Source organism: Megalobrama amblycephala, linkage group LG3 (genome assembly GCF_018812025.1).
Source record: "Megalobrama amblycephala isolate DHTTF-2021 linkage group LG3, ASM1881202v1, whole genome shotgun sequence".
NCBI lineage: Eukaryota > Metazoa > Chordata > Actinopteri > Cypriniformes > Xenocyprididae > Megalobrama > Megalobrama amblycephala.
The window spans coordinates 48,901,927-48,920,505 of NC_063046.1; the positions used below are offsets into that span (position 1 = coordinate 48,901,927).

An 18,579-nucleotide genomic window follows, 5' to 3' on the forward strand; every position below is an offset into this window, starting at 1 on the left:
TCCATGCAAATCCTTTTTTTTTATTATTAATCTTTAATTCATAATCGTTAATCAAACTTCCCCTCCTCGCAAAATCTCTTCTCTGATGACGCGTTTACTGGCGTGACAGCGGGACATCCTGTCACTCACATGAGATTGACCAATCACAAATCATCCAATCAACTCCCCATGGACAAAATTAAGTCCCTCTCTAATTTTTTTTGTTTTTTTTGTTCGAGAAGCCATTTTACTTGGATATACATCACAACATAGGGAAGAAAAACTAATGACAATGTCCGTTTCATGCCCACTTTAAATGATTATCTGTGAAATTCATAATCAGTCTGTATGGAAACTAAAAATGTGGTTTAGCATTTTTATTGAAAAAAGCAAAGTGGTACAAAAGTCTGTTCCTGAAGCCATTGTTTGAAACTATCTTTCAGTCTTGAATCTTGTGGCAGAGTTCATCCAGCAGCTGTACATTCTTTCACAAGCCCAGTCCTTACATGTTTTTAGGTTTGGAAATGACTCCGTCAGGGTAGCGCTTCTTAAAACGTGCCACTACCTCAGGGTCTAAAAGGTGAATACCATCCAGCTGATTACCAAGAGTTATCCTGGAAAACAAAACAAGTGAGTTAATAAGGAAGACAACAGCACATCTGATTGCTGTAATATGTGTAAGTGATTTGGAAATCAAGTAAACTCCCAAATGTCTGACTCACCAGTTAGGCTGCACATTGTGTGGTCTACCAAACAATTCAATCTTTCGTGTGCCTGGTGACAAACGTTCAATCATTCCGTAGATCTCATCTGGTTTATGACTAGTGGAGCGGACCTTTTGTGTAGACAGATGACAGATAATTTAGTGTACTGATCATCACTGATTTTAAAGCACCCTCATTATGCTTTTTTGATTATTACCTTTTATACAGTGTAATAATATAGCTTTATGACAAAGTTATTGTCTCCTAAAAGAAAGAAACGATTCTGAACTCCTGAAACAAGTCATCAGCAATTCCCTTCTCACTTCCTGTTGCATACCAACGTAACTGTAACAAATTTGCATAATGCCAGCCCATGGTCTTTATTGGCTGTTCGTGAAATTAAGATATTTTTGATAAAATCTGATGGCTCAGTGAGGCCTCCATTGACAGCAAGATCATTAACACTTTCAAATGCCCAGAAAGCTACTAAAGACGTATTTAAAACAGTTCATGTGACTACAGTGGTTCAACCTTAAAGGGCACCTATTATGCAAAATTCACTTTTACATGGTGTTTGACCATAAATGTGTGTTGGCAGTGTGTGAGCAAAACCACCCTAGAATGAGAAAAATCCACCCAGTGGTTTTTTTACAATCTCAATAATTCATAAGCACTGTCTCAGAACGCCCTGTTCTAAGATTGCTCTCACTGTGACGTAGAATTGTCACTCACTGTCACTCTCTCTCTTCTCTTCCTGAGCTCTTTCCATGTGATTACACTTGAGTCTGTTCTTCACTCAGTCTCTGTTCCTCATCAGTTCTCTCTCTCTTCCTGTAAGACTCTTATACTCTGAGCTCTGCTAACACAAAAGACTCCCATCCTGCTCTGCCTGTCATGGTGCCAGTTCACTCACAACTCTTCCCTGCGCCGCTACAGCCTGCCATCATGCAGACTTCACAGCTCAGATTAGCATGTTTAAAAATGCCATTTTATCCCATGCTTCATATAAACTCATTACAGTGCTTGCAAGGCAGCACTAGATTAATATTGCTTAAACATTATGGTTAGGGGTTTGTTTTAAACCCTAACTTCTGAAATTAAAGCAGCCCGAACCAATTAACAACAAAGACTTGAGTTTGTAGATATTTTGTAGACATTTAGATAAGCTGTCAAGATTTTCTTGTAAACTTTTTACATTTCTACCTAAATTTGTATCATTGTTTAATCGCCCTCATATCTTTTGAATCCTGTATGCTGTTATTTTTAATTTTCAGTCTTTGTTCGTGTTCGTCTACTTTGACCCTCAAACACTGTAGTTGTAGCTGAGGCCTGGAAGAGTTTGGTTTGTGTTGTCGACATGTTGAGAAGATGCTGTTTTCAGCGCTGCCAAAGCAAATTCACTTTTTGATGCACTTGAAAAAGATGAGGACTAGCACTGGAATTGATACGTAAAAACCGACACCATTGTTACTGTTTGTAACTGTTCGTAACTGTATCAAGCGCTGAGGAAGATCTGGAGCTTAAATTCAGATATGGTAATGGCCGTTTTGTTTCTGACATTCACTATAAGCGGTCAACCAATCACAACAGACTGGGCCATCTGACCAATCAGAGCAGATAAGGCTCTTAGAAAGGAGGGATTAAGAGAGACTGAATTTTCAAACTAACTGTTTTTAGACTCTTTGAGGAATAAGGTGATGTGCAATGTATATTATGAGAAAATTAAAGTGTTTTTTTTTTTTTTTTTTTTGTCCTTTAATGCATATAAATCTATTGTAGGAGACCTCCAGAACAAAATTAGGAACCTTTAAAATAGCATAAAAGGGACACTTTAAATTCATAACTGCATTATCAGTAATATTGGTTATGACTGACCTCAGCCACTATAACATCACAATCAAGACCTCTGTTAAAACCTTGTGGATTTCCTTTTACTCCCACCTGAACAGAGAGGGAGAGAATATATGTAAAGGTTATGTATATCCAACTTGTCATTATGATCACAAAAATAAACCCCAACAGGGAGATCAGGATTCTTTTACTGTGATAATGGTTATGAAATTCTGTTTTGTATGGAGCCCCTAAAGGGACATGGCAATGGAAAAAATATGAGATGGGTGGAAAAATCTTTTGAGTTGTGAGTTGCAAGTGAATGCAAAAATTTTGCAAGCAAGTGCAAAGTTTCTCAGGAAACACAAAAGTTTTGTGAGAGAATGCAAAAGCATTCAAATATAATTTTTTCCTCCCATTTCATATTTTTTCCATCTCCATCACCATGTCCCTTTAGGGGCTCTGTAGTTTTGAGTTATTCCAAAAAGCACTGTAATTATATCTGAAGCTGTCAGATTGACCACACTTAAATAAGAATAAATAATTTTATTCTTATGCACTACCCTTTCAAAAATTTGGGGTTAGTAAGATTTCTTTTAATAATTTTTATTTAAAGATCCATCAAATTGATCAAAAGCGCAAACGACTCTAACACTGCTACAAAAACACTTCACAAATGTTTTCAGCATTGATAATAATCAGAAATGATTCCTGAGCAGCAAATCAGCATATTCGAATGATTTCTGAAAGATCATGTGACACTGAAGACTGGAGTAATGATGCTGAAAACTTTGAAGACGAACTTTGAAGCTTTACCATCACAGGAATAAATATCATTTTAAAATATATTAAATTATTAAAAACATTATTTTAAATTGTAATAATATTTAAAAATATTAATAAATACAGACCCCCCAAAAATCTTTCTGACCTCAAACTTTTGAACTGTAGTGTATATTCTCACACATACCAAGCAATGCTCTTTGCCGTGATTAAGCCAATGTCCAGTCCTTCCAGTACGAATGATTCTCTGAAGCTGGTTAGTCTTCACCCAGATAATCTCATCTACACGCTCATAGCTGATTAAGTCACAGGAAAAAAAAAAACAGATTAAAAGATTTTGTTTACTGATTTAGTTACATTTAAAGAGATCACCATCACTACATTATTTTACGTGTAAAATCACCTACCCCCATAAGCTCAGACACTCTCTGCCCAGCTCCATAGCTCTGTGAAGACAGAAGATAAACTACTGTTGACCTGCATTTGGAGCATTGCCAAGCATTACATCACCTCCTTTCAAACTGTTCAGATCATTTATTCATGCATAACTCTTCTTATGGCATGCATATGATAATGGAAAATCTATTTAGACAGGTTTAATCAAGTGTGCAGAGTTAAAAGTTGTTGAATATGCAACTTTGATATATCAAATCCATCTATGCCATGATCACTAATTTTATTAGAAACTTTTCATTTTGTATTTAGGTTTACATTCATCTATGAAGTACAAGTGATGCAAAATGATTTAATTACACTGGGATAAAAGGGTCTCAAGAAGCTTTGTGTGCAATGATCCCCCAGAGCCCCTACCTTCCTGTCACCCAGAGGAAGAGGAAACCGTCATCCTGAAGAATAGGAATGTTGAGTTTCCTCATCTCGTCGTCTGTTAGCGTTCCATATGGAAGCTCCATGTGAATGTCCCACGGCGGGTCGGCCATCACCACAGCAAACTTCCCCAGGATGGACACATCCAGATAACGGATGTCACAGCAAATCCACTGAGATGGGATAAGGTCAGAGGGCATATATCTGTTATACACTACTAGTCAAAAATTTGAGGTCGGTAAGATGTTTTTTTTAATGCTTCTGAAAGAAGTATCGTCTGCTCACCAAGACTGCATTTATTTGATAAAAAATACAGTAATATTGTGAAATATTATTAAAATTGAAAAGAACTGTTTTCTATTTGAAACCATTTTAAAATGTAATTTATTCCTGTGATCAAAGCTGAATTTTCAGCATCATTACTCCAGTCTTCAGTGTCACATGATCCTTCAGAAATCATTCTAATATGCTGTTTTGCTGCTCAAGAAACATTTCTTATTATAATCAAGGTTAAAAAAAATGTGATGCTTTTTGTGTAAACTATTTTAACAGGGTAAACCATTTTTTTCAGTATTTGTTGTTAAATAGACCCCAAACCTTTAAAGAGTAGTGAACTACGCTAGTGAACTACTATTCAAAAGTTCTGGGTCAGTAAGATTTTTTTTTTAAAGAAATTAATATTTTTATTTAGCAAGGATGTATTACATTTTATCAAAAGTGAGAGTAAAGATTTGTTTCAAATAAATGCTGTCCTTTTTAATTTTCTATTCATCAAAGAATCCTGAAGAAATGTAGCACTGTTTTCACAAAAATATTGAGCAGCTTTTTTTTTTAATATTGATAATAATCAGAAATGTTTCTTGAGCAGCAAAACAGCATATTAGAATGATTTCTGAAGGATCATGTGACACTGAAGACTGGAGTAATGATGCTGAAAATTCAGCTTTGATCACAGGAATAAATTACATTTTTAAAAATATACAAATAGAAAACAGTTCTTTAAAATTGTTATAATATTTTACATTATTACTGTCTTTACTCAATTGTAATCAAATAAATGCAGCCTTGGTGAGCAGAACAGACTTTCAAAAACATTTTTAAAAAAAATCTTACTGACCACAAACTTTTGAAAAGTAGTGTATGTCTTAAAATAAAAATGCTGTTTTAATAGTTTAAATCAAAATGAAAATTATTTTTTGAATTTGTGGATAAATATGAGAACAGGAAATGTGCAATAGTAGAAGATTGGAAATCAATTACAGATTAGAAACATATCAAGAGACTAAGCCTAATTCTGTATTATACTGGTTTTTGGTGATTTTCACTTTCAAATCAATTTTATTATAGCTTGAAAGAAGCTGTGGAACGGGCCAATTTGTACAATACTGTACCTGTGAAGGAAACAACTTGCCAACGTTGCTGTCTTCCACAGTGGAGTGCAGTCCAAGCTCTGCAGCCCCTGCCTGTGGCCCCAAGGTGTCACCCTCTGCCTCAGGAGGACTGTCAATCTCATAGTGCACATATTTACAAGTGTCCATGTGGAAACAAGTATTCAGAAAGGAGCAGTCGCCCAGGCTCTCGTCTGTGTGTTTGTTGATGATTCGCCTAGGAAAGTCACATTATAATGACCAGGGTTTTTACAGGTTTTATGAAGGTAAATTTAAAGGGGTTTAAAACAACCAAAAAAAACAAAACAAGAAAAACCCCATCCTGTTCGCACTCGTCCATATAATTGCAATGAGTAGTGACTAGTAAATAGCGACCATATACAATAGGGTTTGGTGAAAAACAAACCGAAATTTAATGTACTATTTAAGAATGATGAAAATCCTGACCCTGGCCATTGGTCTTCTGTGCATGGCTACACTTTCATGAGAAATGCGGCACTCTATTAGTGCCGCAGTTCGAGCCATCTCATCCAGAAAAAGCACACAAGTTGTGAGAAATCAAAATTAATAAAACTGTGACATGAAATACAACTCCTAGAAATCCCAAAAAAGTATCTGTATACTTTCTTCACTGACTTTAATATATCCGCCGGACCGGAACTCCGGTTGTCTGATGAAAGTCTGAATGACAGCTGGCAGATATGAATGCAATAACTTCTTTTTGTGACAAAAACAATGGATATATTCACCTCAAGAGAAGAAAGTAGATGATTGTATTTCATGTTGTGGTTTATTTTTATCTTGATTTTTCAGAACTTGTGGGTTTTTTCTGTGCGAGATGGAGTGAACTGCTGTGCTAATAGAGTTTCATGAATGTGCACGTAACGTAGCCGTGCACAGAAGACCAACGGCCAAGGTCAGGATTTTGGTTTGTTTTTCACCGGACCCTATCGTATACCCCAGAACACTTTTAAACAAAAAATAATGCACAAGACCATTCTGTCATACATTTTTTTAAGCTTGATGCTGGTTGCTATTCACTGATATTACTGTATATGGACGAATGCGAATGGGACATTTTTTTTTTTTTAATTCTCCTTTTGAAGTAGAAAAAGAAAGAGCAAAAAATACAACTTCCAAAAGATATTCATTTTAAATTCATTTTACACATATAGTAGCTTGAATCGCTCTACTTCCAACCACCAGAATATGGAAATGATCACACTGCACAAATGTAATATTTATATTTATAGCATGCAATATTTATGAATGACTATTTGCTCTGATTTGAGACCTTTTTAAGGCCTTAATTTGTGTAAGGGCGAATTAAGACTTTTTAAAAACATTTAAGACCTGAAGAAACCCTGTCAGCAAATGAAAAGTTACACATTCATCAACAAATGTAAAAAGGCTAGAACACATATTATATTCAGATACTATTATTATATTTAATAATAAGAAAAAAATAAATTTAGTTATTATGATAAACTATTATTTCTAAAAAACATATTTCTTAAATTAAATAAGATATTTCTTATTATTTCTTTATTAAAACTATTATAATACTTTAATTTATATAAAATGTATTTGGTTGTTATTTACATTTATGCATTTAGCAGACACTGTTATTCAAAGTGACTTACACAAATGTGGAACAAAAGTAATTTGTCAAGGAGCCAACAATATTACTAATATACAATGTCTATTACAGTGTTTATTAGACAACTAGCAAGCTAGAGAAGAGAAGAAATGCAGAGAAACAATAGAATGTGTGTGTGCATTGGTTATTTATTACCATTTAATAGTGTGTGAGTGTGAACTGACCTGAAGTGCAACTTTGTGCAGGGCTGTGGTGTGTCCCCCGACTGCACACACTCTTCTTTAGTCCCGTGATCACAGAACTCCTGTACTTGAGCTCTGCCTCGTGAGCGAAACTTCTCCACAATCGACTGTTCCTTCGCTGAACTGGTGTTCAACAGCTCTAGGATCTCCTGGCTCACCTGATGCACAAACATGCACACATCAGACTCCCATACATGTAAACAGACAAAGCTTGACTGATTCGCTACTTAAGTATTATGCCTTTTTGCTCTGCTGTTCCTTAGTAGACTGCTGGCTCAGTAGACTCTCAATCTCCATATCCAGGTGAGATGCTTGCACCTTATTGCTCCGTCCTTTTTTTTCAGGCCCGCCCCCTCCAACCCCAGAGGATCCAGTTAGCTGCGAGTTTGAGGCAGGAGCCAGTGAGGCAGAGGATTTCTTGGGAGGGGAAGATGGAGCTTGAAGCAAAGGGGAGGATCCTGGGGCTCTTTTTTGATGAATTATGTCATCTCCTTTTCTTTTAATGGCAGTTCTTTGTGGCTGGGCTGCGCTGCCAATCATAGCCCATAGTTTGGTGTGGTCAACAGAAGTGACGAGGGTAGAGGAGGAAGAAGACGAGGAGGTAGCGATGGATGGCTGCCGAACTTCAATTAGCTCTTGAGCAGAAAATTTGAGGAGGAGACTTTGGATGCAGGCATGGGAAGCTGCAGACTCAGACTGAGTAAATGAGGATGAAAGAGGAAGAAAAACATAGAAAAACACAAAAACAGATATGAGTGTTTCTGAATACAATGTGTGACTCAAATTACAGTATGTATCTCATCCATATACTTCACAGTGTTGGCAACTTTACTATTTTTCTAAAACATAGAGAATAGTAATAGGTGTGTCCACATTTTTGACTGGTAGTGTACACAAGCACGTTCACGGCACTTACTGTGTTTAGTTGGTTGGTGATTGCTAGGGAATCAATTGGCAGAGAGAGACTCAGTTCAGACAGGTATCCCAGCAGTCTCTTCTCTAGTTCTGGGTCAGGAGGTTGCTCAGCATCCACTAGTGGAGGACTCTGGAGCGCCGGTCCGGGGCTGTCGCTCCTTACAGATCCTCCCTCAACACCTCCAGCCTCTGTTAAAAACAAGAACGAATTGTTGGGAAATTATATACAGTAGGTGGCACCATACACGCAATAATTCACTATTGCAAAAATAATGGTTGAAATCTGGTCCTTGGCCGTTTTCTTGGCATACATTCAAAGATGCAATTCATTTTTTTCAGCCTCACTTCTTCCAGAACCCTTTGTGTTCTCAATATTCAACATATAAAGATGACCGTATCAGCGTGGCATGCAATGGTAACTCATTACATTTCTGGGTAGTTATATTTTATTAACAAATTAATCAAATACTACTTGAGACACATTTAATAGTTTTTGCAGATCTCATAGCATGTAAAGTTACTCAACACACCAATGCCCAGTTGAGTTGGGTCTTTTCTTCTCCTCTGCAGCCTCTCTCGCAGGGAATCCAGCTGCTTTTTGTGCGCCTGGATGTGACTCCATGTGTCCGACATTGCTTAAATGAAACTAGATAAACCGTGAATCAAAAGACCGTATAACGTAAATGAAACAGAGATTTCATTAAGTTTAGTTTACGTCAATAATCCAACGCTGAGTGACACTAGTTATACACACTACGACGATGAACTGGTTGAATTTCAAAATAAAAGACACTCACAGCTCAATATTCCCCATTTTAGCAATATTTCGTTTCATAGTGGCACGGAGACAAATATAACCTGTTTATTTTATTTTTATTAATTTATAATTATATAAAATACATTTTTATATAATTATATAAAAAAACAAATATATAATTTTCATCTAAGAACAGGACAGTTTGTATTATGTAATCAAACAGAGCGCCTTTAAGTATCAGTTCCTGTGAGAGGCGAGAGGTCTTCCGGTGCATGAGGAGAGAAGACAGACCTGCCAAAACGCATATTAATTTATTTACCAGCAATTTAGCGTGCTGCCGAAAAACAAGCTCTTCTAATTCAAGGTACTTTTCACGATCAAAAACCAAAACGACTATGTAAATGTATGTAGCATATCGATTAAGCGGTAATGCATTGGCTATTTCTAGGGAACCGAAATTACATTAAAAAACACCATAAATTGTTCTCGAACGTGATTTCTTTCCCCCTGTGGATATGAACGGAACACCGTAGCAAAATGCAGTGTATCATGCACTTCAATTTAGCAGTGCCTAAACGATACAGCTCAAAATATAGAGCGACAAGTTAATATATATACACAAACGAACGACTCATTTGATTTGGCTCTTTTTAGTGAGTCAGTAACATACGCGCTGTTGTGTCGGATTCCGGAACGAATGATTCATACGAGTCGGTTCTTTTTGGTGAATCAAAATACTACAACGCTTACTCGCAAGTTTTAGTTTCGTTTCGTTTTAGTGAAATACATGAATTATTCGGAGCCTTATTTAGAACAGAATTCGAAATAGCATTTTATCCTAATTGTTTCTTCTATAGATGTGCAATGCATAAGTATTGTGTGAATAAATTCGATTGCTTTCTGCAATACCAGTTTGCACACAAATATCATATGTATGCTGTGTGTCACTCTTGTGTAGAAATCATCATTAAATGCTGATTAACGGATGTCTGGTTCTGTTTGTTCAGCTCTTTTCCAGTGATTTGACATGGCCGAGCCACACAGCCCAGTGTCCGCTTCTGTACCCCACAATCCGATGGTGCTGCCCACCCCTGAGGGCTCTACTCTTGAGATGGACCCGATGGAGTACACCCTCCGCAAGCGTCTGCCCCGCAAACTGCCCAAACGACGGAACGACGTCTACGTCAATATGAAAACAGACTTCAAGGCCCAGCTGGCGAGATGTCAGAAACTTCTGGACGCTCATAGGGAAATCTGCATCCACGGTCTGGGACTGGCCATCAACCGGGCCATTAACATTGCCCTACAGCTTCAGACGTCCAGCCAGGGTGCGCTGCAGCTGGCGGCCAACACATCCACCGTAGAGCTCATCGACGATCTGGAGCCCGAGGATCCAGATGAAGCTGGAGAGCCACTCACACGTACCCGTAATAACTCGGCCATCCACATCAAGGTGTTTTATCCCAACCCGTAGAGCCAATATCCGTATCAACACAATAAATGTGAACTTAAAAGACTTCATAAACATTCATGTTAAGTTGTGCAAGTTTTGGTCTGGTTCAGACTAAAGCTAAAACTCTCAAGCCTTGCATTGAGTTTGCTTATGAAATTTATTGCTGTGGTGTACCAAGAAGTAAAAAGAAAATGTGCCATATCATATGTTTCCATTTTCAGAAACGGTAGTTTTTTTGTGTGTGTGTGTATATGTATATACTAAAAATCATGCAGCATTTGTGCTGGCAAGTAAAAAGACATCATTGGACCTTCCTGTCTTTTTTTCCTCTTTCTGTATTAACACTTAAATGTATCAAAGATGCAGTCAAGTGCTCCTTTCTGCAAAAAAAAAAAAAAAAAATAGATCTCTATAAAATTTCAGTCAGGATTCATTATAGCACAGAAACTGCACTTGTTAAAATGACAAATTACTTATTTCTAGCTTCTGATCAAGGCTGCATCTTAATGTTAGTGCATACTCTTGGATCGATTACAAAATTACACTGGTATTCAGGGACAGGCATTAGGGTCGTTTATATCATACCTCTGATCGTTACCATTTTATTTTAACAGAATTATCCAAGTTAACATCAATAAATTATGGAGTGCCACACTCTTCTATTTGCAATATACATGCTGCCTCTTGGTAACATTATAAGAAAACATGGAATCAGTTTCCACTGTAATGCCGATGATACTCCACTATATATTTCATCATGACCACATGAAATCTATAAATTATCCAAGTTGACGGACTGGTAAAGATATAAAATATTGGATGAACAGTAATTTTCTCCTATTAAATTCGGAGAAGACTAAGGTATTACTTATTGGACCAATAACCTGTACACAGAATCTTAAAAATACAATTTCCATCTAGAAGGATGTTCTGTTACTTCATCTTTTACAGTTAAAGACCTGGGTGTATATTAGACAGCAACTTGTCTTTCAATAATCATTTCAAATATTACAAAAAAGCCTTCTTCCACCTCAGAAACATCACTAAGTTACGGAACATGTCATCTGTTTCTGATGCATTCATGACCTCTAGACTGGATAACTGTAATGCATTACTAGGTTTTTGTCCTGCATCTTCAATAAACCAGGTCAAGTTCTTACCATATCAAGAAAATATGATATAACCCCAATTTTATTATCTTTTCACTGGTTACCTATTAAGTTCACTATCGTAAGTATTGCTACTGACCTATAGCAGCTTATTTTCCATTTGTTTTTCTGTCTCTACCTCTGGATGCCCATGCCCTAAAGAGTACGCCAGCTCCAGTTTGGATCCAGCCTCTTACAAAGATTTCAGGTGACCCAACACCTGTGAAGAGACGACACCAAACCTTGCAAGGACTTCAGATGATGCCAACTCTGAATCAACATGTACCACTGCCAAATTTTCTATGTATTATAATCATTATGATCACAACTTGTAATAATTGCTTTAATGAGATCATTGTTTATGCCTAAATGAATTCATGATATTGGCTAAGTGCATGATTTGTGTTATCTTAGATCTATACATTTCTGATGGACATTACTTTGACAGTCACCTCTGATAACAGATAACTTTAAATTGTAACGCAGAAACATGCATTTTTCTATAAAGCTGCTTTGAAATGATATGGATTGCGAAAAGCGCTATACAAATAATTGTGAATTGAATTGAATACAAGGATACCTGACAGCTGTTGGCTGATCAGTAATAGGCTAGATAGTAAACTGGATCAAAGTGTTTGTCTAGCCATTCTTTACCAGACTTTAAAAGAGCAGAAATTTTGGAGGCAAAGCGAAAGGAATGACACAAACTGGTGTTCAAAAGTATTTAGTGGTTTGACTAAATTTCTTCAGAGGAAACAACATGACAAAAAATGCAATACTTATAATCCAGTTATGGCTTAGGCATAATGTATGCCTATATAATTTACTCTTCAAATTCTTTGAAAATTCACCTTGAAATCTCATGTATTTACAGAATGGTGAGCAGTGTATTGGAACATTCTCAGCAGAGATGCTTCATTAGACAAACAGAAAAACTTACTCTTTCCTTGTTTTTACAGTTCTATTTTTTTATTTTCTATTTTTTTTAGCTAAGAATAATACTTTGTATTTGAATACCAAATAACATTGTGATGAAAGAACCACACAACAGCAAAATAACAGGAAAAAACATCTACAAACATACTTTGTTGCACCCAGACAGTGACTGACAGAGATGTAAAAAAAAACAGGCTATTGATGAAAACACACAAACAAGTTATACAGAAAAAGAGAAACAAAATGTCAACCTTACAGTCATTTCCCAAAGGAAAGTATGCCGCGTTGAGCGTGAAGTGGAAGTAAGCCAGGATGTTCGTCATTCACTAATCAATATTTTTCCTGGCACCAGCGTTATCTGTACAAGACCGCGCTCATCGGCGTAATTCAGACATGAGCTAACACAGAGCCTCATCAGCTCTCACGAAAGCTTCCAATTCCCCCGACGCAAGCAGCAATCTAGTCCTTCCTGTTCACCCCAACTGACCCGTAAGAATTCGGCATTACAACCTTCGTCCCGACACTTAAAACATTCCCTGCAGCATTCTCAAAAGTCACACGTTCATTTACACATACACTTACAATGAAATGAATATAAAACCTGCAGTGCATAATTAATATTGATAAATAGTTTTCTCTATCAACAGTTCAACGTTTGGAGGTGCTTGAGGCCACGGTGAATGGAGGAGGAGAGGTCTTCACTTGAATAGCTTCAGAGAAGAACCTGCAACAGCCAGTGATTCCAGCTCTAGGAAATATATAATCTATATAAATAATGACAATTTCATAAGCAATACAAAACACTTTTAAAAAGTCTTGGATAAACCTTCCCAATCGAGCTGGGCAAGTGCTATCAGTCATATGGGGAAAGAGGAGTGATTTCTTGCAGTTTTATGATTCCTTCTTTTATGATTTTGCCAGGTAATGCAGGTGGGTTTGCAAATGCTCAACACAGAGAAAGTAGACAGCCATAGGGGGTGCTTAGCATTCTGGGGGATGTTTTCTTTTCCCTTTGTCTGTAAATCTTTCAAAGTGCTACAACTCCCAGTCATTCAAACTTCAGTGACATATCCTTTGCAACAGTCCATATCCTGCCTCCTGACATGAGGAGCTCCAATTAGTTTGACTCTTGCCCCGATTGTCTATCAGCTGACACCCTGATGGCAGACAGGTGCATTGCCGAGCAGAAGACGCACTTTTCCCCGCAGGAAGTTGATGTGGAACTGAAACAGCTCTGAGATTGAGGATACTTTCTGTGTCTCCTGGTCTTCTCCACCACTGGTTGAAGGTACATATTCCTGAGAGACAAAGAGAAATTAGTTAAAGCGTAAATAAGCGTATGCAGTGTAGCCCAAATCAGGGTTATTATTGTTAGCTAAAACTATTTCTGTTAAACATTTCTAAACATTTCTGTTAATTGAAATAAAATTAATTATAGGCATTAGGCTTACGATGCTTTTGGAAAACGCAACCCAGAGCGCTACTGACAGACTGGGAAGAGAGGTGCTGCAACAATATCAAATATGAACATGAAAACCTATTCTAGCTGATCAAAAAAACTAAATCAGGACCTTGTAAAAGGGCATAATAGGTCCTCTTTAAATGGAAGCCCTAAAATTATTAACTGGAAATAAATAAAAACTAAAATAAAAATTAATCCTAAAATAGCCATTAAAAAAAAAAAAAGAAAAGAATAAAATGACAAAAGCACATAGCGAAATGACTAAAAATTAAACTACAATTAGCATGAAAACTTTACTTTATCTACAAACTACAATTATTAATAAAACTATAAAACAATTAAAATAAAAACTAAATAACCCTGACTCAAAAATTCTGTGGAAGTTTACATTTTAGACACAAATCAGTAGAAAAACACAAAAGGTACATATAATTTTCTGCTAGGATATTTTTCGTTAAGTTTATGGGCATTTTTATAACCCTAAAACACAACACAATACAATGAGTAATTTAAAATTTGCAAAAAAAAAAAAAAAAAACCCTGTGAAAAATCAATACGGAAAATTCCTTCATGTAAATAGTACATGGGGCCCTATTTTTTACAAACTTTTTAAAGTGTAGTCCCATAACCGCTGCTTGTTTTTATGTAACACTATGACACAATCAGAGTGACGAACATGCTCTCTTCCTGAAGCTGACATAAGTTTGTAGTATACTGCACTTGATTAGCATAACATCCATTTTCCTGTTCCCGTAGCCTGAGTAGTAGAGCATGACGCTAGCAATGCCAAGGTCATGGGGTTTGATTCCCAGGCAACAGACAAGCTGATGAAATGTAGATGTAAAGTATGCATATTGAATCAAATGTATATCTTAAATGCACTGTACAGTATGTTGCTTTGGGAAAAAAGCATTTGCCAATTGCAAATTCACTTCTAAATGTATTACCCTAACTGTTACATTAACTTATGTAATTTCCGCATTCCAAAACGTACACAACCATTTAAATGTTTGGAGTTAGTAACATTTTTGATTTGTTGTTTTGAAAGAAATGAATATTTTTATTCAGCAAGGACACAGTAATTTGATCAAAAGTTGCAAAAGATTTCTGTGACCAAATCAATGGTCAATTTGATCGAAAAAATGCAGCTTTGGAGAGCAGAAGAGACTCAAGAGGCCTGTGTAACTCACCGGTATGCTGAGACTTCGCAGCACTTGTCTGATGCTGACAATGTTTCTAATACTGGCATCTATGTGGGACTGTATCAAGTCAGTCTGATTAAATGCCTGTAATGAGCTGATGGCCTTGTTCAGCACATGTAAGCCTGACTGGACCTCTTGAGCTTGCTCCTCTATCTGAAGTGACATACAGAAGAGATTCATAAAGGAATATTAAAACTAAATGTAGAGTGTTAAACATGTATTTTATAAAGTTAAGGTACTGATTTTGGAAATGACTATATTATAATACAATCTTCACAACAGGAACATGCAGCTTCATGTAACTTACATTCATCGCATCCCAGACATCAAAATCAACTCTGGTCAGAGGAACAGTGAAGTTTGTTGCAATGCTGCAATCATCCTTACAAGCTCTCTGCGATAACAAGAACATTCACATGGTGAGAATTCTTAGCTTGACATTGTGTTCGCAAAGATGTTTGCCTGATGCATGCGTAAGATTAAAATTGCACAGATGGAATGCAAGAAAGTGTCCCATGTGAACACCTTGAAATTCCAATGAAATGTGTTTACTAGATCACAGCTTTAGCCATCATGTGCATGTCTCTCACCATAGCAGCTTCTGCATCCCATGCTTCCTTAATGTAATGGTCGAGGACACGCAGGTCGCAGATGGGGCGTAATGGGGAGGACAGGCCTGGACGGGTCCACTCCAGCACCATCAGCAGTAAGGCAAAGAGTCCTGATAAACACAGAACAGATGAAGATCAGTTCAAAACTAATTCAAACTTTGGATGAGATTAAAAAACAAACAGCACTTTTACACTTATCCTATCTAGCAAGAGACTACAGCAGTCAAGCCAGGACAAACATATTCCAGGGGTGTGTTTCCCAAAAGCATCGTTAGTGGCAATACTAACGATATATATATATATATATATATATATATATATATATATATATATATATATATATATATATATATATATATGGTTGCAAGTTCCGTCGTTACCAACACAGTTGAATAATTTGGCATTTCCCAAAACCATAGTTCCAACAAACAGTTTTGCAAACATATGTGGTTGGAAATACAGATCTGGAGCTGTGGTTATAAGCATCGTTTCTTGTTAAAATTACACGCGGAACAGATCATACTCTTGGGCGCAGTAAGAAAGCTAACATTTGGCTACATTCTATATCCTTCATCCCATTTAAATGTATACACATTTTAATTGATATATTTCAGTGTTTCAACAATCAGCGTTGTTTTTGAGAAGTGCACATATGATGTTGAGGGAACCAGTGATGAAATCAAACATGAAATAATGCAAAACGACAGGGAACAAAAACAGTAAAGTGGTCCTTAGCACGTTACAACAACATTTCAGAAAAACTGTATGGGAGTAAAGTGTACAGCAAATACTGTACACTGTACTTCTGTTTAAAAATAAAGTTTTTGTTTTCTGTTGTTTATGTAAATACAAAAAGGCAGGAAGTGTAATTAATTGTGAATAAAACAGTAATGATATTTAAGGATTAATAAATACAAAAAATTCTTTGAATTATTATTATTATAATACTGGTTTTATTTTTAATTTAGTTTAATTAACGTTTAATTATGGGTTAAATTTAATTACATATAGATTTAATGGTAAGACTTTATTTTACTGTGTCGTAGTTACACGTTACTACATGTACTTTCTAGAGTAATATGAGTAAATTATGCATAACTACAAGTAACTAACCCTAAACCAAACCAAACCAAAACCTAACTGTAACTCTGTAGTATGTAGTTAATTAATAGTACTCAGTACTTATTTGAGTAATTACAATGTAACTACAGCACTAAAATAAAGTGTAACCAATTTAATTTACTTTAATTACAATGGGTGTGCATACTCACTATATACAATACATAACACCAATTAGTTAAGTGTAGGCCTATACCTCCATTGCTGTGTAAATACAGTGTTATTTATTGTTTGCAATTTACTGACATTTACTGCATTACATTACATCAAAGCAACTAACAACTGAGGAAAAACACAAATGTAAAGTAAACAAGAATACTATCATGCCGATATTCTTGAGTAATTTGTCCACTGAGTCTGTGTTAAATGCCTGCACTATATTTTCCTGTGGAGGTTATATTGCTTCATTGCTGTGCTAGGTATAAAAATGGCAATAAACCTGACTTGGTTTTGTCTTAAAGGTGCCCTAGATTCAAAAATTGAATTTACCTCGGCATAGTTAAATAACAAGAGTTCAGTACATGGAAAAGACATACAGTGAGTCTCAAACCCCATTGTTTCCTCCTTCTTATATCAATTTCATTTGTTTAAACAACCTCCAAAGAACAGGCGAATCTCAACATAACACCGACTGTTACGTAACAGTCGGGGTGTATGCCCCAATATTTGCATAATGCCAGCCCATGTTCCCAACATTATGAAAGGGATTACACAAGGGCAGCCAGTTAACGTCTGGAGCTGCACACAGCCGAATCATCAGACTAGGTAAGCAAGCAAGAACAACAGCGAAAAATGGCAGATGGAGCAATAATAACTGTCATGATCCATGATATCATGATATTTGTGAATTGTCTTTCTAAATGTTTCGTTAGCATGTTGCTAATGTACTGTTAAATGAGGTTAAAGTTACCATCGTTTCTTACTGTATTCACGGAGACAAGAGCCGTCACTATTTTCATTTTTTAAACACTTGCAGTCTGTATAATGCATAAACACAACTTCATTCTTTATAAATCTCTCCAACAGTGTAGCATTAGCCGTTAGCCATGGAGGACAGCCTTAAATTCACTCAGAATAAAACTTTAACATCCAAATAAATACTTTCACATAATTCGAAGCATGCATTCGAAGCATGAATTCATTATCTCACATAATTCGAAGCATGCATACAGCATGCATGACGAACATCTTGTAAAGATCCATTTGAGGGTTATATTAGCTGTGTGAACTTTGTAAATGCGCTGTAATATAGTCGACAGCTCATGTGGCAGGGAGCACGCGATTTAAGGGGGCGGCGCTGAGTGTAAATCAGTGCATTGTTAATGATGCCCCAAAATAGGCAGTTAAAAAAATTAATAAAAAAAGCTGAAAGCTGAAACTTCACAGACACATTCAGGAGACACCTTAGACTTATATTACATCTTGTGAAAAAGCATTCTTGGGCACCTTTAATAACACTAAAGCAAACATGCTATAAGCGCATAATACCAAGACTTGCCACAGGGTGTAGCACCACTACTGTTCTGGCTTTGCCTATTTTAGTGTTTTTGCTCCCCCTGCTGGTAATTTTATATTCTGTAGATTGAATTTGTTTTATTCAGTTTCCAGGGTTCAAAAAGAACAAC

At 36.4% G+C, this 18,579-nt stretch overlaps 3 protein-coding genes across 6 annotated transcripts in view; 1 reads left to right on the plus strand and 2 right to left on the minus strand.

The window, feature by feature from the left end:
- Nucleotides 1-341: 341 nt before the first annotated feature.
- Nucleotides 342-9,059, minus strand: mettl3 (methyltransferase like 3). Its single transcript, XM_048185876.1, has 11 exons — nucleotides 8,797-9,059; nucleotides 8,268-8,455; nucleotides 7,592-8,047; nucleotides 7,334-7,509; nucleotides 5,513-5,726; nucleotides 4,107-4,294; nucleotides 3,704-3,742; nucleotides 3,484-3,592; nucleotides 2,559-2,624; nucleotides 702-814; nucleotides 342-593 (listed from the first exon to the last, which is right to left on the minus strand). Exons 1-11 carry the CDS (start codon nucleotides 8,897-8,899, stop codon nucleotides 482-484), a joined length of 1,764 nt encoding a protein of 587 aa, XP_048041833.1. The 5' UTR covers nucleotides 8,900-9,059; the 3' UTR covers nucleotides 342-481.
- Nucleotides 9,060-9,259: 200 nt separating this feature from the next.
- On the plus strand, nucleotides 9,260-10,785 carry pop7 (POP7 homolog, ribonuclease P/MRP subunit). The gene is made up of 2 exons (XM_048185877.1): nucleotides 9,260-9,387; nucleotides 10,031-10,785. Exon 2 carries the CDS (start codon nucleotides 10,051-10,053, stop codon nucleotides 10,495-10,497), a length of 447 nt encoding a protein of 148 aa, XP_048041834.1. The 5' UTR covers nucleotides 9,260-9,387; nucleotides 10,031-10,050; the 3' UTR covers nucleotides 10,498-10,785.
- Nucleotides 10,786-12,332: 1,547 nt separating this feature from the next.
- The window catches only part of epoa (erythropoietin a), a 32,515-nt gene continuing 26,268 nt past the window's right edge, over nucleotides 12,333-18,579 (minus strand). For all 4 annotated transcript variants that reach the window (XM_048185880.1, XM_048185881.1, XM_048185879.1 and 1 more), the window contains exons 2-5: nucleotides 15,815-15,945; nucleotides 15,532-15,618; nucleotides 15,213-15,377; nucleotides 12,333-13,858 (exon numbers count right to left, since the gene is read on the minus strand). In XM_048185880.1, the coding sequence (XP_048041837.1) occupies nucleotides 13,706-13,858; nucleotides 15,213-15,377; nucleotides 15,532-15,618; nucleotides 15,815-15,925 (516 nt within the window). In that variant the 5' untranslated portion in view covers nucleotides 15,926-15,945 and the 3' untranslated portion in view covers nucleotides 12,333-13,705. The remainder of the gene's footprint in view (nucleotides 13,859-15,212; nucleotides 15,378-15,531; nucleotides 15,619-15,814; nucleotides 15,946-18,579) is intronic.

What these genes read in the sequence shown, in the direction of transcription:
- mettl3 (XM_048185876.1), bottom strand. Translation starts at nt 8,899, where the DNA reads ATGTCGGACACATGGAGTCACATCCAGGCGCACAAAAAGCAGCTGGAT. An exon ending in AGGAACAGCAGAGCAAAAAG is followed by an intron (nt 7,510 to 7,591) that starts GCATAATACTTA and finishes TTTGTGCATCAG; the next exon opens with GTGAGCCAGGAGATCCTAGA. An exon ending in GTGATGTTATAGTGGCTGAG is followed by an intron (nt 815 to 2,558) that starts GTCAGTCATAAC and finishes TCTACACAAAAG; the next exon opens with GTCCGCTCCACTAGTCATAA.
- pop7 (XM_048185877.1), top strand. Translation starts at nt 10,051, where the DNA reads ATGGCCGAGCCACACAGCCCAGTGTCCGCTTCTGTACCCCACAATCCG.